Below are 27,309 nucleotides of genomic sequence, written 5' to 3' on the forward strand. Positions count from 1 at the left end.
CGGGAAACCATTGCTGCAAGATAGATTACTTTTCTAACTGGTATGCTTTTGATGAGGCAGTTCTGAAAAGCCGCAGAATGCACAGTGTACAATGGTGATGGTAGTGGTGGGGGGGGGGCACTCCTGTTTAGATTAGTGGGTATCTGATCCTAGTTTTCAGCCCAATATAATCACACCTACCTCACCAAATATACCTCCCTCCTGCTTCTATTCTATCTACTAAAGTGTCTTATCTGTTTTATAACTCTTTCTATTTCTTGTCATCAAATATTGCATTTACGTCATTAATCTTGGTTGTCCTTGAAACCCCTCTGATAAAGTTGGTATAAAAAGAAAATATTCCTTTCAGGGAGGCAACTTTTTTCACTCTGGTCTCTTTCATTTTTTTTGATAATTTTCTTATTTTTGCTACGTTCTTTGTTCCTTTTCAACATTTTTAATTACTCATCTGAAGGCCATTTGTTCAGGGTAATGAGTACTCTGCCCTCATGGTTCTACTTGAGTGGAAAACTGAAGTAAGGAGTGAATTTTAATTTGATGGCTGTGCCCTTGTTGGCACTGTTTGCCTATAAAGCGTTTCACTTGAAGCTTGATATGTGATGAAAGAAGGTTTGTCATTATGTGAAATGTAAACATGAACTTGTGATGCTTGCCAAAGCAGCAGATATCCTCAATTTATTAACTCTGCCAAATAGCAAAACACTTTTTTGGGGGGGGGGGGTATTGGTTTATGTAGAGCTCAGAATTTACTCCCCACCCCTTAAAACATGTTAGAAAGTGATTTACAGCAACCAAAACTAGAAAAATTAAAGCTTTAAATGGTGTACTGTAGTGCAATGGTACCTCAAGGCTGTGTGATCACAAGTACAGCACCCCCCCACCCGACCACACCCACCCGGTTCAACAGATTTTTACCTTTGGACCAATAGAGGTCAGTGCAGCAACACTTAGCTTACTCTTAAATTAAAATGATTTTATTTTATCATATAATTTAGTTTAATTATAATTTCTTAGTTTTTAATCTTTTGTGTGTTTGTGTGCTGCTGCTGCTGCTGTGTGTAAGAAGCATAGTGTGTAAGCGCTGTGCATGAATCGTGGCGCATTTCACTAATGCGCTGTTAAGATACCAACGAAATGCAACGTTTGACTTTAGACCAGGTTTCTGTTGGTCAATGGCGCGCTCACTTTCTGCAGCCTCAAGCTAGCAATACGCCAAGTATGCACCTGAACACACCTCCCTGTAAGACCAGCACGCCCATGGGCGCAAAGATGGGCCTATGGGCTACGTAAACAACGTGGGCGCTGGATGGGAAATTGACAACTGCGTCGGTCTTAAAATAGCAAAGACACTTGCGTCGGGCTTTGCTCTGCGCGGGGTGCAAGATAGGGCCCAAAGCCTGCTTAACACCAATCAATGAAATGTTCCTTTACAAGTCATCTGACGTCTAGATTTGTTTAAGATTACCTCATCGTGCTCACCTTGAGGGATTTATTTTCTCTACCTTTGTCATGACTGTTAGCTGAAGGTGTCTTAGACAAACACACAATGTTTGATAAAAATCCACGTGCCACCATGCTCCTGCTCTGCTGTTTTCAGATGAGGAGACATTTGGCTGGCGGCGCAGTGTGAACACGAGCCTCCAATCCTCTGCCTCCTGTTGTCACAGCAGTCGCTTTGCCCACCAACTTAATCCCCTCAGCTGCGGATGAGTGGGCCGACGTGTAAGTGGACAGCACCTGAGTCTGCAGTTATACCGGTGCTCCCTCGCAGCCCATATCCCACGTTTACTCCCTCCTCCAATTCTCCCCCCACTCCCCCATGTAGAGACATTTTTCCTGTTTTAAAGGTGCCTGGACATTTCTTAAACTTGGCTCCACATTGCAGTGTCCTCTCCAGGGCATCGCCACACCAATTATTGTCAAGTAGTAATCCTCATTGTACCTTTTCCATTTTCAAGAACTAGCTGGAATACCAACGCCCCTCTAAGGTTGCCTGCTTCCTTCCTTCCTTCCACTGGGAACAATAGTCAGGAATCCCAACATGACACTGCTCTTGGATGAGAGTTCACAACTTTCCCATCATGTTATGGTTGCATCCTCCCAGGCGTAGCAGTGGCATCGTCCCGCTTTTCTTCCATTTCTCTGAACTGAGCTGCGTGAGAAAAGAGGAAACTATGAATAACTTAAACCAAAGAAAGTCAGTGGAGTGGATATTGGCTGGTTGTGGCAGAGTCAAAATCACCAGAGTTTTATAGAGTTTTATAGATTTATAGACCCTGCAGGAGTCCTATCATGATTTAAAGTTGAGCGTCAGGTTTCACCAACATTAGATGTATGTATTGTGCGTGATCTGCAGGCCCAAAAGGAATCTGCTTGTTTTTTCTTCTCCAATTTTCCAGAATCCAGATCCAGAATGAAAATCTACAGAATTTAGAGATTTTTTCTGCTTTTGGTGGAATCGTTTTATTTTTTTAATCTGCGGAAAATGTATCAGTAACTGTTTTTAAATGAATTTATTTACTGTGATATAGTGACAATGGTCTACACACTCATATAATAAGAGTTATATTTAGTAACGTCTAACATTTTGCCAGAGAATCAGAGAAATTCACGCACACTTTAACTGCAAAAAATATATGAAGTTTAATAGTGGGCAATGTTTCGGTATTTGGCCTAAAGATGGTCTAGTACCAAAACGTACAACATACCTACTTTTGATCTGCCTGTCTCTCTCTGACGCATCTGTCTCAAAGTGTAGATGTGCAAAGTGTTTTTCTGTACTAACTGGCTCTTGTGAAAGTTTTAAGGTGTAGTCTCTGGACAATTGTATTGACTTGGATACTCGAGGATTGTTAAAACACCTTCCTCATCGCCTTGAATAGTGCACTTGTTTCCACATACGACACTTTTGGCATCATAAAGTATAAAAACCATGAATATATTATTCTATATGACTTTCCATCTTTTTATGGCATCCCCTCTCTGGTGCTTTTTTTTCCGAAGGTGGCAACCTTCCTGTAAAACTAACGCTTTGCGACTGTCCAAATAATTTAGCACTAGAGACATGCTGGCATTGGAGCCGCAAGTTAATTTGGGCGACATCTTCCCAGCAGTAGTAATGAAGTGCATTAAAGGTGATGAAAAGTTCCACGTGGTTAGTGAGTGATGAGGTGTCAGTGAAGGGTCCTTGGTTCTTAGAGGTTTTTGATATCTCAGAGGGACGATTGAATAAACCTACAGAGTGAATTTGCCCGTCTATTGTTCAAGAGCGTTGTTTTGGAAAATAACTTGTGGCGGTTGCGTGGTATTTAAAAGTTATTGCCAGCCTATCATACCAGATCACTGTCGGAACATAAAGGTAGTCGCTTGATATCTTGCAGATCTTTAATCAGTGTTGCTGCAGTTGAGGATGTTGCCGTAAGGCCTGTTGCATGCATCCAGGCAAACACCATTTTGTCTTTTAACAGTAAATTCTTGTTCACCTTACTCCACCTCACTTACTCTGTCAGTTCTAAGGTAATTACAGGTTGTGTTTTTATTTTTGCATATTGTTTTGGTGCTAAGTGCCTCTTTGAACTTCCTAACCCAGTCAAACAAGGTCAGGCCCTCAGGAATGCAATTATGTCACACGACACATTACACGCTTGAACAAGAAAGTTGTTAAAGTGAGTGATTTGTTGTGGATTTTGAAATTACACGAATTTTGTTCGCATAAAAATTTAAATGCATGTATGGTTGTTTTGGGTTGAGTTTGAACATGTGAGCAATTATGCTGTTTCAAAAAATTAGAACTTTTAATGAATAAGCGGAATGAGTTGTAGCGGTTTTGTAAGGATGATTTATAACTCCAAAGAACAAGCTAATGTATTGTTGCTTCATAGTAATATAAACAATCTCATTGCATGGTTTAGGTAGAGACATTTTAACACTGTTCAGCACCAGGGGATATATTCAGTACAAACATCACCTGTTTGCTGCTAGCCCATTAAAAAAGCAGCAATGACAGAGTGGCTGTAACCAGCTGTGGCATTATGATGGTGGTGTTCAGTCCACCAGGATATTCATCTTGGTCGCTTTATGCACAAAGAATTGTCTGATGGACAAGTTGGATTTAGCTCCTGAAGGGCATCCAACCCCAGTGAGAGATGAAATAGAGCAGGGCATCGCAGCAAGGACAAGGCCAGCTCATATATTTTCTAAATTAAAGTTTTTCACAGTTTAATGTCAATACATTTTATTTTTTGGGAACATAAACTGTAAGGATTTATTAATAGAGAATAAATAACGCTGAAGAAGAAAGGTGGGGGACCAGGTTCTCCTGGGGGAAAAAAAACTTAAGTAAAAACAATTTCACAAAAAGCAAATCCAAAAGAAAATGTAATACAATATAAATGCATTACAACAAAAAGTAAGTAGCTGACTTATATGGGTTGAAGCAACGCTAAGAGAGCTTTTTGTAACTTAAAATAATGTCTCCAAAATCGTTTCAGTGATTCATTAACTCGTTACAGGGTGAACGGCACTTCTGCATTTGCTTTGCGGCTCTCTTCCGGATAGATTTTCAAATATATGCTTTTTTGACAGATCGGGTCACGGTTTCTGTAGTTCCAATAATAATAATAATAATGGACAGTTCTGCTTCCAACCTTTAGGGGGATTGAAGCAGGAAAAGTTCCATAGTGTTGCTTTAACAGATGTTGCGTGATGTCTAATCAGATCAGTTTGGTTGACAAGTGCGAAGCACATTATAAAGAGGAGTTCTCTTAATTTCAGTTTCACCTTTCTTCAAGTTCTCACATTAGGTGTGACAGGAAATTGGCAGGACCACTCTCTCTGGGCGTTACATCTGTTTCCCAGGCAGCAGCTCAACAAAACACGGGGTTGCACACCACCATTACCATTCTCAACACTCACACAAGAATTATAGCAGTGAGAGAGAAAGCAGGAGATTGTCAGATATCTCAGTGAGGCATGCTTTGCTCAAGGCTACGTCTCTCTTGTTCCTGCCCTCTCGTCTCTCTCCTCCTTCCATTACTCAGCAGCAAGAAGCAAAAAGAAGGTGTGGTTAAATTCTCATCACACCGAAACTGTTGTCCTCGTCTCCCAAAACTGTTGTTGTCCAGGCATGAAAGCGCATGCACGTTTTTAAAGTATCGCATTAGAAAAGCTGTATGGAAACGGCAACATTTGATTAAACTTCCTGAGTTGCGCAAACATGTTTTTATTCTCGCTTGAGGTGTTTTTGGCCTCTGTCAAAAAAAGATTGGTGGTATAAATAAGATATGGAAACGCCTTTGCCGAATAACTTTTGATTCCTAAAGACCTCTCTCCATCTTTCTCTTGTAGATGGTAGATGCATCCACCAAGGCAGCTTGTTTCACAACTTCTACTTCTTCTACTCTATTTACTGGCGGATTATAGCCCCGAGTAGCCTATAGCGCCGACTTCTGATGAAACTACGCTGTAGTCGAGTTTGTTTGCTCCAAACCAGTTAATAGAAAAGCGTCTAAATCACATTTCAAAAGTCAATTGAATGGAAATATGTCTTGTAAAAAAAGAAGGTGGAGAATAATGCTGAAGGCTCTGTAACTTTTTCCATGTAAACAATTAATCGGAAGAGATTTTCTCTGTCTCCGTAAGTGTAAAAAAGTACATAAACAGCACTTTGCAATAAGACACTAGGGAGAAGTTAGCATTTATGGCGCTTGGCACTCATTATGGTAAAAAATCTCCAATTACAGAGTGTTGCTCTTTAATTTACTAGCTGCTTAACAGTACAAAAACGAACAGACATCAAGTACAAACATTATGCAATTACTTTAGTTTAACAGCGTAAATGTTAATTTATTGCAGCAGAGGCCTACCAGCGTTTCTGCTTTGTATGTATATTGTGGTCAAGGCCCATTTGTGACTATTTCAACAGCAGTATTTCTGCAGCTTTATGCAGCCAGACTGACAACAAGTGATGGAATTGTGTAACTGTTGATACAGGCATTAGTTTAATAATCCTGGAAGGCTAACTCAGTCTCTGTACTGTTCTTCATATGGTGTGATCCCTTCCTGTTGTCTGCCTGCACCTATTTCCCTGAAAAACAGTTTAGTGTAGGTGCTAGTAAAATCCTTTTCTCAAATTTACCATGTGGAGTTTTTCCACCCCCCAGGAGTTCTGTTGTGCATGTTATTCAACTGGGTTCTCTCTTCATTTTTGGGCATTTTTAATCCACGGTAGAGAAAGACCAGGAAAAGAGTGGAGAGCGAGGTAGCAAAATTTATGATGCAATTTTGTTAAACAAGTTACAAAAATGTCTTTTCCTCAGTATGGGCATGGTTTGCATGTATTTTCCAACAATCCTTTGTTTTTTCATTTTTAAATTAACCAAAGTTGACACTTATATAAGAATGGATGCAGCATATATATATATGTATGTATGTATGTATGTATGTATGTATGTATGTATGTATGTTTTATATATATGTGTGTGTATATATGTATGTGTGTATATATATATATATGTGTGTGTGTATATATGTATGTATATATGTATATATGTGTATATATGTATATATATGTATATGTATGTATATATGTATATGTATGTATATATATGTATATATGTATTTTATGTATGTGTATATATATATGTATATATATGTATGTGTGTATATATAATATATGTATGTGTGTATATATATGTATGTGTATATATATATGGGGTATATATATGTATGTGTATATATATATGTGTATATATTGATATATGTATATGTATATATATATATGTGTGTATATATAAAGTATATGTGTGTATATATGTGTATATATATGTATGTGTGTATATATGTGTATATATGTATAGTGTGTGTATATATGTGTATATATATGTATATGTGTGTATATATGTTATATATTTTGTATATATGTGTGTGTATATATGTGTATATATATATATATATATATATAATATATATATGTGTGTATAGATATGTGTGTATATGTGTATATATATATGTATAAAATGAATCTTCTTCAACATACAGCTACACATGAACTGTTCTCAGCAACCGGTTTAACCCTTTATTAAGTTTAGAGACTGAAATTCAACTTTTTGACCACCTCAGCTTCCTCTTCTGAGTTTCTGATTTGATGTATTACTAAGCAACAGGGATAATGACAAAAATGGAAAATGGTGATAACTTCATTGAGCCACTTGACTTTTGTTTACGTAGATGTTCCCACCAGGTGTGTCCTTCAAGTGGCTGGCTAATGAAAGACACGCACAAATACACACACTCAAGCACTTAAAACACACAGGCTTAATACAGAAGTAATGTTGTCCACCCCCACCTTCTATCTCATGCTAACCTTTCACACTGGGGGCGTATTCTTCATTGTGCACATACTCACGCAATCACACAAACGCATTCACATGGCATGGAAACACTGCTCAGCCTAAAGGCTTTGTCGTTGCCTAGCTGCCCACCTACTTACCTGTACCCACCCATCTTCACCTGTTTAGATGCTTAAGACCAAAATAGACCTGAAAGTAATTGCATTATCCTCAGGTACTGTAAATGCAATCTCTGAGTGGTTGTTGATACTTGTAGTCACCGTGGGCGATACGGTGAGGGTTTGACTGGGTTTGGAAGTGTCAATCTGTCATGGTGCCCACTCACTTAGGACACAGTTGCAAAAGATAGTTGCGTGGTTTGTCTCGCTTCTGGAGTAACATTGAGCCCAGAGTTCCTGCCCAAGCTTGATTTGCTGTGTCTTCAATCTTTTGTCTCCATCTCAACTTTTCCACTTACAAAGACTTACATCACTGCCGGCCTTTTGAGCCTGACCGACCAAAAGAAAGTATAAAAAGAAAGTCAGGAAAATTAAATAACAGCATTAATTGGGTCTACTGAGAAACTTAAGGCTGAGGTGTGCTTTAAACAAACTGTTTTGTACAAAGTATCGTCCCTCCACGTCTGAGGGCAAAGGTGTTTATGGCTGTTTTGAATGGCCTCTCTTAAAGACGCAGTAAAACTCTTTCCATTAATTAAGCTATAATATGGTCCTTATACTGTAAGTTAAGGAACTTGCTTTAAAATAGCCAGATTGTTTTGATTTTCTTCAGTATTAAAGTAATCCTGAGATAGCTGTCTGTACATCCAATGGTGCACTGCAAACAGGAATGGCTAAAGGCTAATTCAGCATAATTACTGCCAAAATGTTTTTCTCAATTGTTTGTACACTAATACTGGTATAATGGTACTTGAGACACAATGACCGCAACCTGTAACTCATGTCCCAACCTTCCTGAACCAATTCTGCTAAAATACAAGCACAGTTCCTGCTTTACACTCAGATTGTAGTTCTAGTTGAGGGGACGGGGTTTCATAGGATCTGACAATGACTCTGTTTGTGGCATGCTAATTCCTTTAGTGTGGACATTGTTGTTTTACGAAAGCTTGACCAACAACATGTCATTATCATGTGTTTAATTAGCCCCCTTTATAAAGTTTACTTCTTATTAACCCCCATATGTGTTTCTCTCCCCCTCTGTTTATCCCCCCCTCAGCTCTTGGAGTATGTTGGCAAAGGAAAGAGCATCATGGACGTGGGTTTGGCCCAGGCCCGCCAGCCACTAACCACCCGCTGCCACTACTATGAAGTAGAGATCGTTGATGCTGGAGAGAAGTGCTACATTGCTCTGGGTCTGGCAAGGAGGGTGAGCTTTCTAAGAAAAGAACAACTTAACACACACACACCTTAACTCAACAGAGAAGCACATTCTATTGTCCTTTTGGTCATTTCCCTCAACTTTGTACACCGTTTTACATTAGGCATTGTAGCTCAAAGCACTTGTGGGATGTGGACTGCAGGAATAAGCCTCACATTCACTGATCTTCCATTCTCCCCCTCAGGTCCCCATATCATAACAAGTCGATGAGCTCAAAACATGCTAATGATGGAAAACTTTGCTTAAAAACTTGAATTGTCGAATGAAGCGAGTAATTTGCATGTGCAAAATGTTCCTCAGGCTCTGTCTTGAAAATGTTGTAATGTCATAAATGTTGGATCCAAGCCATTTTTTGTAAGAGGACATGGACTTTGTGAAATAGGTTCTACTCGTGGTAAACACGGTGATACTGTCGAAAGCTTTATTTTCGTTCCCATCATCCAGCAGCTCAGCCATTCTCTTTGGATGTAATGGCCTACTTTTGGTTAAATGAAACACCTTCTAGAGGAAAACACAATTAGAGAAATTTTAACACCTCTTACTTGAACCCTTATTTCTTTTTCCAAAGAATGCACATGGGGTTCCCATTTCAGCATCAGCACTGCAGCTCTGCAAGTGACTATTACCATGTTGAACTGCTTTGAAGAACAGAACAGACAAAGATGTAGATGTGTGGGAACTGAGTGAAAATGATGCACATTAGGAGATGCAGAGAATTATTTTAACCAGGGTAACTATATCAGGAAATTTTATTACACAGCTGCAAGGATGTAAAGTATAAGCAGTAATAGTTTAGGATCTTGGAGAGCCGTTTTGAATCCGCCTTACTAGGCTTATAAAGGGCAGGACTAAACTTGGACGAATGTCTGCTTTCTGATAGATGGATTCTCTCATAAAAACCTATTTGCATAACATTTTACCTAATATTATTCTTCTGACTCAGGAACTATTTCTATGGGTATGGGTTCATGATTTGTAAGTGTTTTGCTCCCTGTAAATTCAGCCTTGAAAGTGTTGTGAATGGGAAATATTAGTGACTGCCAAAGCCTGTGGAAAAAGCTGCCAGCACTGTCTCTCCCAGGGTCAAAACTCTGCTCCTTTTAATAACAAAAATAAAATATGAAACTCAAAAAAGGTCTCCGAGGCTATTAATATAAACAGGATCAGAGGGATGCGCAGGTCACTGAATGACATGTCATTTGGAAATATTGGTAAATATTAACTTCGGTCTTGTTAGGGTTGTTGGCTTTTGCAAAGTCGTTATATATCTACCACCTGATATTTACACAGTAAGACACAACAGTGCTCATAGTAATTTACCATCTTCATAGATATGTTGCTTGCCAAACCACCGCTCTGCGATGGCAGTGTTGCACATATTCCCCCCTTAAAGTTAAACTTTCTGTTCAAAGAAAATTAAACTATAATTCTGTGGCTACTGTGCACATTTTTCCAATTTTTTCAAAAAGAGGATAAAAACTTTTTTTGGACATATTTGTGGAAACCGCTTCTGGGTGGGCGTTTCCCTTGGCAGCTGTTGTCTGAGAGCTGTTGTTGCTAAGGAGATATGCTATCAATATCTGTGGTGCACTACTGACAGGAGCACGTAGGATAGTTCCCCTGCGAAGGTTGATACAGAGAAAATGTCTCTTCTTTTTCAGCAAACTCACATAGCATTGATTTATTTTTGGGAGAACCATCGTGCTGTTGTGTTTGTCCTCACATGGAAAGAGGGAGAAAGGTTAGTCTCGCATTGCCAGACCTTTCCCCCCCAGCCTGGGGAGGTGGGTCGGCTAGTCCAAACAGTTTTCCGGGATGGGACAAAAGCCATCCACCATTTTCATCCGCTTATCCGGTTTTGGGGTCGCGGGGGCGCAGCCCCAGTGGGGGCCCCCAAAATTTCCCTTTCCGGCCACATAACCAGCTGAGGGGGGGATCCCGACGTTCCCACCCAGGTTGGAGATAAAATCTCCCACCATCGGGGGTCTTCCCCCGGGCCCCTTTCCCATGGATGCCGGCCCACCCCCCTGGGAGGCCCCAAGGCTCCTTCCAATGCCCCCCCCCTCAAGGGCCCTTTCGACGCGAAGGGGCACGGCTTACCCGAGCTCCTCCTGATGACTCTCCCCCTACTCAAAGGAGACCCCCAGCCCCCCCCCTGAGGAAAAACCCATTTCGGCCCGCTTGCCCCGGATCTCGTTCTTTCGTCATGACCCCCCTTCAGACCATATTGGGGTCGAAAAATTGCCCGGTAGACGGAGCTTTGCTTTGGTCGCTCTCTTTCGTACAACTGCAAAAAAGGGAAATTTACCGCACCGGCGCTCCGTTCTCCCCAATCTCCGCTCCGGGCCCCCTCATCGCGAACAGCCCCAAGGTATTTAAAACTCCTTCACTTGGGGAGGACTCACCCCCCACCCCAAGAAAGCACTCCTGTTTCCTGCAAAACCGGGCCCCAATTTAAGGGTGCTGACCCTCACCCAGCCGTTCACACTCGGCGCAAACCCGTCCAGGGGCTAAAGGGTCCGACCGATGACCCTCAGGCCCACACATCTGCAAAAGCGCGTTTAACCCAGCCCACCAACTGAAAACCCCCCCCCGCCCCGATACCCCCTCGATTCCTGCCATAAATATTACAACGGATTGGTGACAAGGCACCCCTGGGGAGGCCAACCCCCCCCGGAAAACAGTCCCTACTGCCGAGAAACCCGGGCACAATCTCGCTTTTTCATACAAGGGTTTTATGGCCCTAAGAAGGGCCCCCTCACCCCAATTCCCGCAGCACCCCCAAATTTCTCCCGGGGGACCCGTCATACGCCTTCTCCAATCCCAAAACAAGAGGGGTTTGGGGAACTCCCGGGCCCCCCCCGTCCGCGAGAGAAAATCTGTCCTTTTTTCCACGACCCAAAGGAACCCCATTTTCCTCTTTAATCCGAGGTTTTTGACATCCCGAACCCCCCTTTCCAGCACCTTGGAGGAGACTTTCCAGGGGCTGGAAGTGTGATACCCTGTAATTGGCACACACCCTCTGGGCCCCCTTTTGAAGGGGGAACCCCACCCGGGGCGCCACTCCTAGGCCCCGTCCCAAAATTCCCGCAAACTTGAAGAGGGGCCCCCCAAAACAGCCCCCCCACCCCAGAGCCCCAGATTCTGGACGGATTTATCAAACCCGGGGGGTTTTTCCCCGTGGAGTTGTTGCACCTCAGCACTTCCCCCAGGGAAAATTTACGAAACCCCCATCCTCCCCACTCGCCCCACCACAGGGGGTCAGCTGGATTTGGAGTTCCTAAAGTGTCCTTCCCCCGCCCATTACCCCCAGTTGAGGTAAAAAAGGTCCCCCCCTTATGTATCGCTTTGGATTTCCTCGCTTTTCCCCCTCCTGGGTGGGGAACGTTTTCCAAAAAACCCTTGGGGCCACCGAAAGCCCTTTTCCCTATTTCTCCGAACTTCTCCCAACCCCTGCTTTTCCTCGTCACAGCAAGGCTCGCCCTTTGGCCCGTCGGGACCCAAATGCTCCGGGGTCCTCCGAGACACTTCCCGGAAAACTCCTTCTTCCTCGGACGGCTTTCCCCGCCCCCGGGGCCCCCGGGATCGTGGGTTACCCCCCTTTAGCACCTAAAACCCGGACCACATCGCCCCCCGACTTTAGCAAAAGGAAGCTTTTAACATTTTCCACTAGGGTTTATCCCCCATCCCAGGGTCCAAAAGCTCCGCCAGGGGTTTAGTTTAAAGCCTCGACAGGGGCCCCCTCCCAACTTCCCAGTTACTCCACTACCCTTTTGGGGTTACCAGGTTTGCAGATTTTCCCCCACCCCTGACCCAACTCACCACCAATGGTGACAGTTGACAGCTCTGCCCCTCTCTTCACCCAGTGTCCAAAACCTAGGCCTCAGATAGATGAAAATTATAAATCATCATTGACTTTGGCCTGGGTCTTGGGACCAATCACCTTAAGTCCCTATTCGAACTGGGGTTTGTGATGGCATCCATGCTACAAAAGTCCAAAAACAGACAACCACTCTGGTTTAGATCAGGGAGGCCGTTCCTCCCATCACGCCTCTCCAAGTATCTCCATCATTGCCCACGTGTGCATTGAAGTCCCCAGCAGAACTATGGAGTCCCCTACTGGAGCCCCATACAGGACTCCATTCAAGGTCTCCAAGAAGCCGAATACTCCGAACTCTTGTTTGGTGCATATGCACAAACAACAGTCAGAGTTTCCCCCCATCACCCGCAGGAGTAGGGAGGCGACCTCTCGTCCACCGGGGTAAACTCCAACACAGCGGCACTCAGCCGGGGGCTTGTGAGTATCCCCACACCCGCCCGGCGCCTCACACCATGGGCAACTCCGGAGTAGGACAGAGTCCAACCCCTATCCAGGAGAACGGTTCCATAACCAAGACTGTGCGTAGAGGTAAGCCCCACCAGATCTAACCGGTAGCGCTCCACCTCCCGCACAAGTTCCGGCTCCTTCCCCCACAGAGAGGTGACATTCCACGTCCCCAGAGCCAGCCTCTGCCACCCGGTTCTGGTCCGTCGAAGCCCCTGACCTTCGCTGCCACCCATATAGCAGCGCACCCGACCCCTTTGGATCCTCCCACAGGTGGTGGGCCCATGGGCTGGAGGGAGAGGTGCCACGTTGCTTGTTCGGGCTGTGCCCGACCGGGCTCCGTGGCAAACCCGGCCACCAGACGCTCGCTCACGAGCCTACCGTCTGGGCCTGGCTCCAGACGGGGGCCCCGGGCTTCCTCCGGGCGGGGTCTCTCTATCCCTTCCTTGCTCAACCATCGAAGTCATTGAACCATTCTTTGTCTGGCCCCTCCCCTGAGACCTCTTTGCCATGGGAGACCCTACCAGGAGCACAAAGCTCCAGACAACACAGCCCTCAGGTTCATAGGGACACACAAACCTCTCCACCACGATAAGGTGATGGTTCCCGGAGAGGCACTCTGGTTTATTGTCATTTCTTTAAACCAATCACAATCTTCTTGAGCGGCGCTAAGCACTGGATCAATAACGGTGCCTCTGTAAAATAGTGTTGGGAAGGAACTTGTTTTGGTGGAACGTGTGTACGTTCAGAAGTAGTTTTAGTGTTGCAACAGAAAACTCAGATTGGACAGATAGTCTAGCTAGCTGTCTGGATTTACCCTGCAGAGATCTGAGGACCAGGTAACCATAGTCCTCAGATTGGACAGATAGTCTAGCTAGCTGTCTGGATTTACCCTGCAGAGACCTGAGGACCAGGTAACCATAGTCCTCAGATTGGACAGATAGTCTAGCTAGCTGTCTGGATTTACCCTGCAGAGATCTGAGGACCAGGTAACCATAGTCCTCAGATTGGACAGATAGTCTAGCTAGCTGTCTGGATTTACCCTGCAGAGATCTGAGGACAAGGTAACCATAGTCCTCAGATTGGACAGATAGTCTAGCTAGCTGTCTGGATTTACCCTGCAGAGATCTGAGGACAAGGTTACCATAGTCCTTTAGTGTTCAATTCTAGAATTTATTGACAATGTTATAAATTATGCATAATGTTACATGTTCTTTTTCTAAAGTTATTTGTTTAGGAAAGCAGCCTTCTGAGTACCTTTGCATGTCATAGTCTATTTTCATTCCAGCTCAGATATTCACTATATCGGCTGCCATATCGTTAATGGGGGAATTTTTCTCTCTAAAATTGGTATAGAAGTGGGTAGTTTTGTAGCATTAAGTCAGACTCAGTGGTGAGAGAAACTGAAGCAGAGGGGCAGACACAGCTCTGTAGCTGAACCAAAGTAGACACTTTTTTATCCATTAACTTTATCAGTTATCAAGCAAATAAAACGCTGATACAGATAATCTGCAAATTGCCAAAAAACATGTGGTGTAGTCTGTATCATGATTGGAATCACGGAGACCGGAGTAACTAATGAACTGTTCTGAAATCACAGAAGGAACTGTGCCCTGTGGCTGTAGAATTTATTACTATCAAGATTTTTTTTTTTTTGTGTGCCTGCCAACACAAATGATCGTACTGACACAAGGCACCAACATTTTCACCCCCTGAAGAACATGCAGGTGTGCTGTTTCTGCATAAAAACTTGAATATTTCATTTTTGGTAGTATAGACAATTAAAAACAGTCAGCAAGGAGATTTATACTGACTTCTCAGCAACAAAAAGGGAATTTTAAACTTTTAAGCTTTTCAATCACAAATTTACATCTAATTATATGCACTGAATTATTTTCTGTGAATTGAGAGACCAAACTAGTATACCCACTGATGGCGCTAAGTTGTGCACACACATGCTCTCAACACACACAGACGATGCTACCTCGAGGGAAGAAGTTGAGTGGTGATAACTCCAGTCCCATTACCTCCTCAGAGTACCTCGCTCTTTCTTTTTGCTCCACTACTTCTCTCTCTGCATCTGGGTTTCATTATAAAGACATTAAGCTTAAGTCCAGGAAAGGTGATAAAGTAGCAAATTGAAGGGCCTGGTTAATGACTGTTTACTCAACAGCAGTCGCAAGTTTGCATGCTGGTCTTTTTCACATAAGGTCCCATGGTAAGGAGGCCTGAATATAAACACAAATCCACCCATTAATGCCCCACAGATTGCCAGGTTCTTTCTTTCTGTCTCTCTCTTTTTCTGTTTATTGTGGTTGCTGACTTCAGGCTCAACTGTACTCAATTATCTTCACTTTACAAGTCTCTTTCTTCCTCTTTGCCAACTTGCTCTCTCTTCCCATCTCAACAGCTGCTGTCGCCGACCACCTCTTAAGAAGAGTAACACTTTGATCCCGACTGAAATATCTCAACAAATATTGGATGGATTGCTGTGAGAGTTTGTACAGACATCCATAGTCCCCGGATGACAAAGCTTACTTTGGTGATCCTCTTTACATCCAGCACCGTCAGCAGTTTTCAATTATCAAGTGAAATATCTCAACAATGTACTTCATGGATTGGCACCAAATTTTGTACAGACAATCAATTTCCCCAATGTTCAGTGTTTCCTCCAGGGTGGCAAAGTAACTTTTTTGCCCAGTTGATGATGCCCAGTTTTACCAGCCACTTGTATTTTTTACCAGCCACTTTTTCCAGACTTCAAATTTATAACATGTGCACTATCATATTTTTTATTGCTTCAATACAATGTGTTTTATTATTAAAACATATTTCAGCTCTGAGGTTTGGAGGCAATACTAAAACTGGATACATTTGTGCTTAGAGGTAAAGAGATGGGGAAGGTTTCTTTTACCATCTTCAGAGATGATGATCTACAGCCACCATGGTTACCAACCATTTTCACTTCTGAACAGATTTCTCAAGCCCAAAACAGCATTATTATGGCATACTTAATAAAAGATACACAGGTGTGGATGAAAACACCTTCTTCATTGTAGATGGAGACAAAGATAATCATCCTGGTGTCCTCAAATTATCTGAAATGTCAACCTCATGGTGGTGCTAGAGGGAATATCAGGTGATCACTAAAGTCAGTAGGATTTATCTGCTGGGTACCATGAATGTTTGTACACACTCTGCTCTTGGGGTCCCGTCTTAGCAGCTGTATGGCTCTCTGCTCTTGGGGTCCCGTCTTAGCAGCTGTATGGCACTGTGCTCTTGGGGTCCCGTCCTCCCCAGCTGTATGGCACTGTGCTCCTGCACTTGATATGACCAATAAGAATTGTTTTTGTTTTATGACAACTCGTAGGTTCGACATTAAGTCCAGTGCATGAACTGGTCGTCGTGAAGGTAGGCTAACTATTCCCTCGTTTTCCCTTCGTCGTCAATGCGCCACTTGTTCAAAAAGTACCTTCTTTTTCTTTACTTTGCCCTCAACAGCTACCGCTGACTCCGCTGCGGGCCTCTTAATACCGGGGATATGTCGCCACAGTTATTTTTACCAGTAATTTTCCTTTTGTCTGTACCTCAACTCAACTACATGTTGTCATAGACTAGCGCTGAAAACCACTCGACCAACCCCCCCCCCCAAGTCCAAATTATTATTATTATTATTATACCTTCCAAACACTGTGCCAGTTCCCTGCACATTGTTTTTATTCTTGTCAAAATCCCAATGCGAGAATGCCAAATAAAGGGAAAGTCAACGTTTGAGATGTTAGCTGGTTTTAAAAAGTTTGCCATTTGTGCATGTGATAAGTGTGAAAGTTTAGTATGCAAGGTATATGTGTTGTTTTTGCGTGTACATAATCTAAGATCTGTTTTGACCCCACTGCAATTCCTTGCCCTGACGTGACCTCTTGCTTTCTCTCGCTCATTCCTCTGAAGATAAGGGTCTCCATGAATGTACAGCATGCATATGCTTGGTAGCACGGGTGTTTTTCATCCGGTACACACAGCGGTTGCTAGGCTGTGGGACAAAGAGAGATCTAGGCTTAGTTATGGGGTGGAAGGAGTGTAGAGGGTAGATGTGTGTGTGTGTGTGTGTGTGTGTGTGTGTGTGTGTGTGTGTTTAGGTAGAATGTCGGGAGGTAGAAAAATCAAGGGAAGCTATACGGAATATAAAAAACACAGGAAAAAAAGCAGGAAAACCCTCATGTCCTGAAAAACAAACAGAATCCTGCAAAAGAAAAAGATCATGACCCTGTGTTAGGACAGGGAAGTGAAGAAGGAGGAAGGGGGAAAGGGTTGAAAATGTGACGCTGTGGGTGAATAGGTGTCATAGTCGTGATGGAGGACCGAAGAGTTGGATATGATTCAGAAGCCATCAGTGTCTGAATGTTTTTCTCAGATCACCCATGACCCTCTGTGTCAGACGAGTGTATTGGCTTACTGTCTGTTCATGTACATAATACATTAATAAAGCCACACACGCTCTTGAACACAAATAAGCAATAAAACTGCTCAGGAGACTGGAATGGCAGTGTTTCCTCTGTCCTGGTATGCCCCGGGACCCGGTCCTGGGAACAGCGCTCTTCCTCTTCCTCTTGTGATGCTGCAGTCATACTAACCGTTTTTTAGTACCGCTCCTGTGGACTTGTTTATTCTAAGAAGGTCAATTTTAAAATAAAAGCAAAGACCTGGCCACTGTGCCAAGGCCTCTGATCTGGAAAATGCAGACCATGCAGCACCACCAGCAGAATAATGTGTGAGGTAATTGTTGGTGTAACTTGGATTTAGAACGGCAAAGATTTTTTAATTCAATTAGTTGATCGACAGAAAATGATCAGCTATTTTCCAACTCAGTAGTTACAGCCCTACTTAAGAGGAGCTATCAGCCCCAGGACCTCAGTGCAGGGACTGAGTCTGTTCCTTTAGCATGTTAGCACACAGATTTTGTGTTTCCATTGCATCTAAAGAACTAACAATTGTACACAAGACAACATCACCGAAGTGATCATTATCTCCGTAATTTATTGTTGTGTGTCACATGATTGAAAAGCAGAAGTGTAGTGTGAAATGTAGATTGCAAATGGCAGAAAGGCAAGATACCTTGCTAGGGTGGCTCTAAGGATGACAGGGTCGGTCGGTCAAACTTTGCAATGAAGATAGTTTCTAAACTACCGCTAACGTTGTTGTTGGTGTTTCTGTACTGCAGTGTCTTGTTATTTAGTAACTGGGTGGAAGAGTGTAGAGAGTCTGATTTATCAGTCTAGCTCTAATGTTGATGTTATGTTGACGCGTTTAGCAATGAACTGTACAGCCTCACAGAGTCCCTAGCATGGCTGTAGACCTCTTATATTATTGCTTAGCTGTCCACCACACAACTTTACTGTTTTGGGCACTGTCCCTGCTCTCATAGCGCTGTTTTTGCCACTAAGCAGCTGTTTTCAGTGAAAAGGCTCTAAAACCTGACTCAACACTTCCTGCTCATCACCAAACAGCAGACAGACACAGTTGTACACTATCTGGTGAACATAGTGGAGCATTAAGCAGTTAAAGAGACAGTCCCTCATAAGTCGGTAGAGACTCCTGAAGGAAATACAGTTCTCTATATCAATTTCCAACTTGGCATGTTGTGTTCACAACTTGTTTCCTCTGCCCCCAAATGAGATTCCGCTCCCAAGTCGTTAAATTAATGGTACCAACCAGTGCTTTCTAGCAGTGGGAAATCTGTACTCTTTTAACAGTCTCAAGGTTGACGTTTGACCAGTCCTTCAAACTCATCCCTAATAGTTCAGGGCTATTTGGCAGGACCAGCTTTGAAACAGGGAGTTGGGGCAGGAGCCTAAGCTGTAGTCTTCTAATCAGAGTTGGGCCTTGGTTCTTGTCTGTGGATAGTACCTGAGTAGTCTTGCATTGCCAGACATCCACAGCGCTGTCAGCAATGATATGGTCTGGCTGCAAGTGTTAACATTTCTGGGATAGGGTAAAAAGACGTTCTGGATTGTTGGTATTTCTTTAAACCAATCACATCCATCCTGGGGGGCTCTATGCCCCGGACCCTGATGATACCCTTGCAAAAGACGGAGGAGATGGCGGGAAGGGAGGGACATCCGGCACCAGATGTCAGGCTTTATCCCAACACTTTACACCCGGTAAAACAGTGTAGTACCTGCCATAGTGACAACCCTATGCGTTCTTTAGTTTTGGAGAGCTGAAGGGCTGACAGGTCATTCAGAATCAAAACAATGACAGAAACGATTACAGTAACATTAATCAGGGCAGATATTTTGGATGCAATATTGTTCCAGAACTGACCAACAGGAGAGCACTCCCAGAACATGTGAAAATAAGTGCCCCAGCCTTCAGTGGTCAGAAAGTGCATAAAGAACTGTTAATTACCTTCTTGTAATTCATTTTCACGGGGGTGGGATATGTCCTATGAATGAAATTGTAGTGAATCTGCTGATGATCTGGGTTGCGTGATACTTCTGGGATGTCAGACCATACATCATGCCAGTCAAGATTGACGCTCATGTATGGACAATCACGTTCGGAGACCTTCTCAACAGGAAGGGCAGTGCAGCCATATATTACTAAAAACTGATAAAGTCTGGATACCATACCACAGGTTTTTGGCTGCATGGTGAATAATTTCCCAATAGGATGGATGTGCAACAAACTCTGCCAGGGGACACTGTGTGCCTTGAGTGCTTCTAAATTGAAAGCAAAAGAAAAAAAGAGGAACATGGCAGACTGAATGCGTTTTGTAAGTCGGAAAAAGGTAACAAGCCAGTCTCACTAAAGATGTCTTTTAGATAATTAACCCCCCCTCTGTTCCCATTATAGTGCTGTTTATAGGCCTCCCACCAATCAAGAGTTCTACACTGTTGAATAAAGAGGAAAATGTGTACCAGTAACATGATATATGGCAATACGTTTCAGCTAATCTCGAAGTTTGGATGAGATGAGAGATAATGGGGCCAAAGCGTAGCTGGCACCGTTTGTTAAAGATATTGGCAAAGAGGACGTCATTGAGGGACCAAGGCTCTGTCATAGCACTTTCTAAGGTACGCCAGCAAATAGACACATCTGGGTTGAGCCAAGAAAGTAGGGGGCCTTAGCACAAAGGACCAAAAATAATGTTCGAAGTTGGGAATTGAAAGAGCCCCATGCTCTTTCCTCCTCTGTAGACATCTTAAGACGCGGCCGTTTCCCTTTCCAGATATATTTAGACACTGCTGATTGTAATTTGTGCCAATATCCAGAAGGAGGGGAAAGCGGTAGCATAGAGCTCACAAAGTTTATCCTGGGTAAAACATTCATTTTAACCACAGAGATACAAGCTTGAATCAACATAGGGAGACCTATCCTATGTTCAGACCACCAGAGTAGTTCTGGTTTAAGCAAGGGAAAACCTCAATACCGAAATATCTAAACTGTTTAACAATGGGGATGTCAGCAGGGATGATTGAATTGTAGGCAGAATCATTCAAATGAAGTCATGCTGACTTTGACTAGTTAATTTTAAAGACTGATAAGCTTCCATACTCCTCGCATAGGGATAGAAGGGGAGGAAGAGACGGAGGGGTTTTCTAAAAAGACCAAAACGTCATCCGCAAATCGAGAGAGTGGATGCTGTGTATTGCCAAAGCACGTAATTGATTGGCAAATTGCTTGAGCCAGAGGCTCTCAGGAGAGGACAAATAGTGCAGCACTCAAGGAGCAGCCTTGGCGGGAAGATCTAGAAACTGGAACCAAAGAGGAGGAGGTGCGTCCGGTTAAGACTCTGAAGGGCTGAGGGGTTAGAATATATAACTTTAATCATACCAATGAAAGTGCTACCAAAGCCCATCACCTCAGCCCAGAGTAATTTTATTCTCCCCAAAACAAGTTTCCTTTTAATTTTTAAAGACTTTTTTGCAACTTTGTCCTGCGACTTCATTGCAACAAACCTACAAAAAACATTGCACCTTTTATTGCAATTTAATTTTACAAAACCGATCGCAACTTCAGGGATTTTGGGCCGTAACAATCTCAAAAAAAATCCCCAAAATCCAGGAGGGACTGATATGAGTGGAACACTGCTAAACTCAAAACAGTGTGTGCCCTCCGTCATATCACCTTTTTGGCCATTTATTTCAATAACACAACAAACCTGCTCAGTTTTATCTGTGTGCATCAAGAAAACATTTGCATATGCACTTGCATCCATAAAAAGTGCTGAACATGCCCAAACACACACACAGCCTGTTGTTGTCTTTACTGATGTCAGATGCTTTCTGTCATCATGTGGGGAGCTGGGGGTTTTAGCCTGATGACACAAGGTTACACAAACAGACCTGCATTAGTTCACTACACAGTCTCTGCCCAACCACCATAGCTCAGGTTGTGTGGGCACGTACAAACAGAAACACACTACTTTCCCTCCCTACAACACGCACACACACACACACACACGCATCCATACACTCACATCTGTGGGAAGTAATCTTTTTAGACGGCTCTGTGATATGCCAGTGTGATAGTTGCTATAGATGATGGGTATCTGCATCCACACGGTTCCCTACTCGGCCCGCACCTTTCTGCTCTTAGTCTTTCAGTCTTGTTTACTCTGCCACCGTGTGGAAATGCAGGCTGCTCTGATGCCACCGGTGTGTCAGCTGTGGATCTGATAGCGCAGGGCTTTGCTCCGTTATGCTGTGGACACAACGCCGGTGTTTGTTGATCTTAGAAGCAGCTTGCATTTCAATGATGGCTCCTGCAGGCCAACGGGGGTGCAGTGACCATGTTTAGAAAGTTTTCCAGTATGTGAGAGGGGACCAGCTGGTTAACATGGTGCTCTCTCTTTCTCTAAAATGCATTCCATTATATGTTGATAGAGAAGGAGTGTAGGTGTAATTTAGTGGCGCCACCACTGATTGAAAAACAAAAAATCCTAGCATTAACTGTTGTAATTCCAAACCACAATAGGTTGGAATGTTTTATCAGAGGGAAAGCTGTTCCAAGTCCCACAAAACAATATCATCCTTGCTTCACAGAATTCATGGCTGGAAAAAAAAAAAACACGTTGTTTTTACACTGAAGAGTCTAAAGATTGAAATCTTTCTTTTTTCACCGTCACATTGTTTTTTCAGGTACTTACACATTCTGTATGGCATCCCACCCCCCCCCCCCCCCCATCTACCACAATGAATGCAAACTCCTTGGTGAAGAAAAGATATCATGGTGATGTTTTTGATGGTATTTCTGTTTTCTTGAATCGCGCTGTAGCAGCTGCAGTTTGTCATACATTTGTAGACAAAAATGTGTTTGTTGCCAGTTGATTGTTCAGTAGTTGTCTGCCTAAGTTACTGTTACCTGTCAAGCTGTCTCACATGGCACAAATGCAGTTTACAATAATGACGATGACAGATCTATGACCCAAAGTTTTTAAACAATTAGGGATGCACTGATTTATTGACTTTCATATCCCCTGATATTCGGAGCCTGACACAACATGGTTTTTTGGCTTCTTAGCTTAACTACATTTTTGTATTTTCAAATAGTATGATGGATGTTGCTGGAGTATAAACTGCCCCAAATGTTTGGCTCTGGGAGCCATTAATGTCTGTATGAAGTTGTATTGCAATCCATCCATCTGGTATTTCTGGGGCTAGATACCGAATTCAATACTTTTTAGGCACTGACCGAATTGCCTCTTAAGTATCTAGTCATTTAGTACCTAAGGAGTAAATCTCATCAGCGTCAGTGAGCCAATAAGCATGCAGCATGCTTCTACCAAGATCTAATGTTTGTGATTGGCTGTCTAACATTACATGTTGTAAAGACACGCAGGAAAAACTCGACATTACACAGAGATGGGGCTCACCTAGTAGGAGCTGAAACATGAATAAAAAGGTTTGAGCCGTAATGGTGTCATTTCTTTTTGTTTTATAAAGTTGTTGTGGAGAAAAGGTATTGTTTAGGAACCGGTATTGAAGTGACGGTATCTCAACATTTTTGAACGAAACCCAGCCCTAGGTATTTCCGTCACCCCACTCTTCATAAATAGGAGGTACTGTAATATTGAGATGCTGTGAAAGTATAAAGCTTCAAGCTCAGTGTGTAGAGAAGGAAGTGCTGCTTCAGCTTTTTTCCCACTAACCCACCATATTTATTTGATGTATAGAGCACTAAATAGATGTTTTGAATTAGAGATGATGGACACAACATTTACCCGAGAAGACGGCATTTAACTGTTGATCCATTCATCAGACACAAGTCTGCGGTTTCCATTAAAGCGCTATAAATCCACCCATTATTTGTTTAGCCATTCCTAATGTTGTCTTATTTCAGAGCGTTCCTCCAAATCAGTGATCAGATCAGAGTCTGTGGATCATCAATCAGGGAGCAAAACACCCAGACGTTCCTCTCCTCCTGGTGGAGATTCAGCCCAGATGCCAGCCAGCCAGAGGAATCCTTGGGCTTGTGGTTGAGACGAGGGGGAAGACGAGCAGACTTGGCAGATCAAGGGGCTTCAGGCTTGGAGGAGTAGTTGCATTCCTCCATGTCTCTCTGTCTTCCTCTGCTGATTTCTCACTCTGTCCATTTCCCTCGTTCTATCTCTCGCTCTCACTTTCCACCCATCCATCTCAATTTCCTGTTCCTCAAGCCCCAATGGGGTTGTCAGACAGGATCGTTGATGTTTCCCTCATGTCCTGTCCTCAGAATGCTGCGCTCTTGTCTGCCTGGCCAGACAAAGCTGACTGTCTGCACGGTTCCCATTACTCATTTCTGCACACAGGTGCTAATAGTTTCAATGTCCCTGTTTCGTTTTATAGTAATTTAGTCTCTGCATCAATCATCGGTGGATTGGTTCTTTTGTTTGCATGAAAGCACATTTTCTGTTTTGGATGTTATCCTGGTCATATTTTAGATTCTTTCTTTAGACAAGATTAAATTGAAATGTTGCCTTTTTTCCTCTGTTAATACTAGCTGTAGGGAAAGTTCACCTGAGAGAGAATGTGATCAAGAAAGCATTTAGAAGACGTTGCCTACTGAGAGATGAATGAGGAGCATAATGTCATTGCCCTCCTCCCCCCTTCCTCTCTTGTTCAGTAATGTGTTTCTACAGTAATGTAAGTGCAGCCAAAAAATCAGATAAAAAATCTCTGGTAATTACCTCTGAGTCAGGCTCTGATCTTATCCTAAAGTTGGCCCTCTAGTTATTTCTGTTGGCATGGTGAAACCTGGAGCCATGCATACGTACTGTACATGTGAACAGATAATCAGAGAGACAAACATCCTCAGACTGTGACCGGTATCCAAAACAGAGTGGGAAAGGGATCCTCACACTCATTAACATCTTAACATTTGGTAACATGATTTTTAAACTGCACTGGTCACAACACATTAAACCTGCTACTGGCTTTCTGCTTGATCATTTCGAGTTGATTGACAGTATCCTGGCATCGCCAGACCAAATGTGAAGTAGCCTGGAACCTCCTCGGTAGAGCTGTAGCAATTCAGAATGTTACTCAACAATTAATTGGCTCAGGAATAATTGCCATTAACAATATAATTGCCTCTTTCAGTCAAATGTCAAAATAGTTATTTATGGATTTATTTTTAAAGTTTTGAATGACATCCAGGATACATCTTTTGGTTATAGTAAATGTCAAATATATTGCGTCATGTGACCCAGATAACATAATAACAACACAGCCTATGAAGTAAACTACATCTCTTTATTAACATAAAAAAACTGTATTTTGTTCTTAAATGAACATAAAATTGACAAAACCACCAACAGTCATACCTCAGGACACTAGCTAATGTTAGCAATTGCGGTTAAACAAAGAAATTGCTTAAAAAATATTGCGATTGGACAATTATGTAATTGTTACAGTCCTACCTCAGGGTTCATTTTGGATTTTCAGGGGGCATTATCAGCAAATTATTAACATGTGACGTAAAGGTGTAAGGTCTTGATTAGTTCCTTCTATCCCTGTTAGTTTATTTTTTGCGTAGGTTTATCCTTATCCGATTTGAGGGTCTAAAGATGGAACGTATCCGATTTGTAAAGCCCTTCAGAATTGTGATATTTGGCTATATAAATAACATTTTGACTTGACTTGACTTGGTTGTTTAAATCCGTTATATCCATGACTGTGAAAATGTGTATTTGTGACCTGTGTCACTGTTTGTGTCTGTGCAGGACTACCCCAGGAACAGACACCCAGGATGGAGCCGAGGTTCGGTGGCATACCATGCTGGTGAGATTTTAAGCCTCTTTTCCCTCTTTCTCTTCTTCTCTGTCTATATAGTTATATTTATAGAAAGTAGGCTGTGTGTTATTTCCTTCTACGAGTGTGGAATTCCTCCTGTAGTCTTTTTTTTTTTTTTTTTAGATTAAATAAATAAATCGGATCCGATCTGCTTCCTCTAAAGCATCCATCTGCTGCTTTTTCAATGCAAACATCACAGGGCACCGCCTCAGCTGGATGTTAAGGTGCCGAGAACAGAGATCAAGGGGGATTGCAGGCAGATAAAAAGCACAGGAAGCAGAGTAAACAGACGGTGGCAGCATCAGAAAGAGGAGAGGGATCTTATCGCCATCAATTTTTGTGGGAATTCTAAATATCTCTCTAAGCAATGAACCAAAAAAAAAGACAAAAGGTTTAGCTATCTTTATCTTCCTATGCTTCCACACACATGTTAAGTCTTGGTTGTTTGTGACGACAGGCCGGTGAACATTATCTGGACAGGCATCTGCACTGAACCCCCCACAGCTCCCTTTCCAGGCCTCACACACCTTACTATCGGTGCTAAGAGATTAGCTATCAAACGCTGCTGCCATGATATAAGAATGTCGGCATGCTAGGCAGGTAGGTGGTTGTTGTTACAGTACACTGTACAAGCTACTGTAGATTGGCCGACTCTTTATCTGACAGTCCACTGTCAAAGTCAAGATCTTGTTATTCCTTATCAGACTGAAGCCGTTAGCTGGCTTTTTATCAGCGTTATTTTTGTCTAAAGCATCCCATTGATGATCTCTCTCACAGTGGGTTTCTGCTGCTCTGAAGGAGTCACACGCCACAAATGTCACTTTCTTTCATATGTTTTTCCCACCATGGAATGTGTATGATTTTTATTTTTAGAGGAAGGTTTATATACTTTCTCCAGTTGACCTCTAAATCAAAACATATTTTCTTGTTCACTCCACACATTCCGTTGATTTTTCAAAGTGATGTGTAGAGTCCCAATTCCCCGTATCCCTTTTTGTAGATTCCATTCAAAATTTGGGTACATTAATATTAATAATAGTTGACGCTGTGCGTCCTGCCGGGGTCTGCGGATGATACCTCAGTGCTGAGTGACGGACGCGGCCAGTCATTCACAGAGGCTCACCGTGCCAGTCCCAGAGGTCTAGCGCTGCGGTCTGCCTGGTTTGGCTGCTGTGCGTTGGACACCACAGAAATGTGCACGCCCCAGCACAGCTCCCATTAATCTTATTTGCTAGAGCCTAAAATGATGTATGTGGCTTTCCACGCTGCGCGTGTGGGGTTTTCCTTCCCATGCTTGGGTTAAGGTGCAGGCTACTTTAAATCAACAGCCGGGGCCTCTTCTTCACGTCTCGCCTCGCTCCTCCACGCAGCCCAGATTTTCAGCTCAGGAACCTCGAGAATTGCATGCAGATGCTCTTTGGCACAGTGACAGAAACTTAATGTATACACAGTATTGTATGCACTCGGTCATTTCACCGCAGTAGAAATTGCTTAAAAAAGGAATGACTTGCAGGTTTTCCTGCTAGGTGGAGCCAAGAATGAGGTTTTTCTGTGACACCTGGTACCTCTGTTTATTAACTTTTATGGGTAGTTTTTGTATTTGACCTCAGTATCTAAACGGCAAAAATGTCTACCATGAAATTCTTGTCAGACCTTGGCTTTGTATAGACTTATACTTTCATCATACCTCACATTGCCCTTTTAGTACACTGAGTGTTGGTAATGTTTTTCCCATTAGCTTTTGCTTGAGTTATATGATCCAGCCTGGAGGCAAATGCATACATTGCATAATGACTCAACATTCCTCCCTTTCCTATTTACTTTGCATGTACACTTTGATTACGGAGCTCTATTTCTGTCATCCTGATTTATGGTGCGTTGTATTGGGCACGCGACCAGTGTTGACCTGGATCACATTGGATGTGTATTATTGACTTTTAAAGGTTGTGATTTTACTCCAGATGTATTCCAGTTATATACACAAATG

At 42.8% G+C, this 27,309-nt stretch overlaps 1 protein-coding gene and 1 long non-coding RNA gene across 2 annotated transcripts in view; one reads left to right on the forward strand and one right to left on the reverse strand.

Moving 5' to 3' along the window:
- Positions 1-27,309, forward strand: part of spryd3 (SPRY domain containing 3) — a 54,368-nt gene that overhangs the window by 14,534 nt on the left and 12,525 nt on the right. The window contains exons 7-8 of the mRNA XM_032522178.1: positions 8,565-8,714; positions 25,253-25,310. Coding sequence (XP_032378069.1) covers positions 8,565-8,714; positions 25,253-25,310 — 208 coding nt within the window. The remainder of the gene's footprint in view (positions 1-8,564; positions 8,715-25,252; positions 25,311-27,309) is intronic.
- LOC116693301 (uncharacterized) lies at positions 8,221-16,679 on the reverse strand. Its single transcript, XR_004332886.1, has 3 exons — positions 16,550-16,679; positions 11,537-11,541; positions 8,221-8,237 (listed from the first exon to the last, which is right to left on the reverse strand). It is a non-coding gene; the product is annotated as an uncharacterized LOC116693301 (long non-coding RNA).

The sequence above is a fragment of the Etheostoma spectabile genome, chromosome 7, assembly GCF_008692095.1.
Source record: "Etheostoma spectabile isolate EspeVRDwgs_2016 chromosome 7, UIUC_Espe_1.0, whole genome shotgun sequence".
Classification (NCBI taxonomy): domain Eukaryota; kingdom Metazoa; phylum Chordata; class Actinopteri; order Perciformes; family Percidae; genus Etheostoma; species Etheostoma spectabile.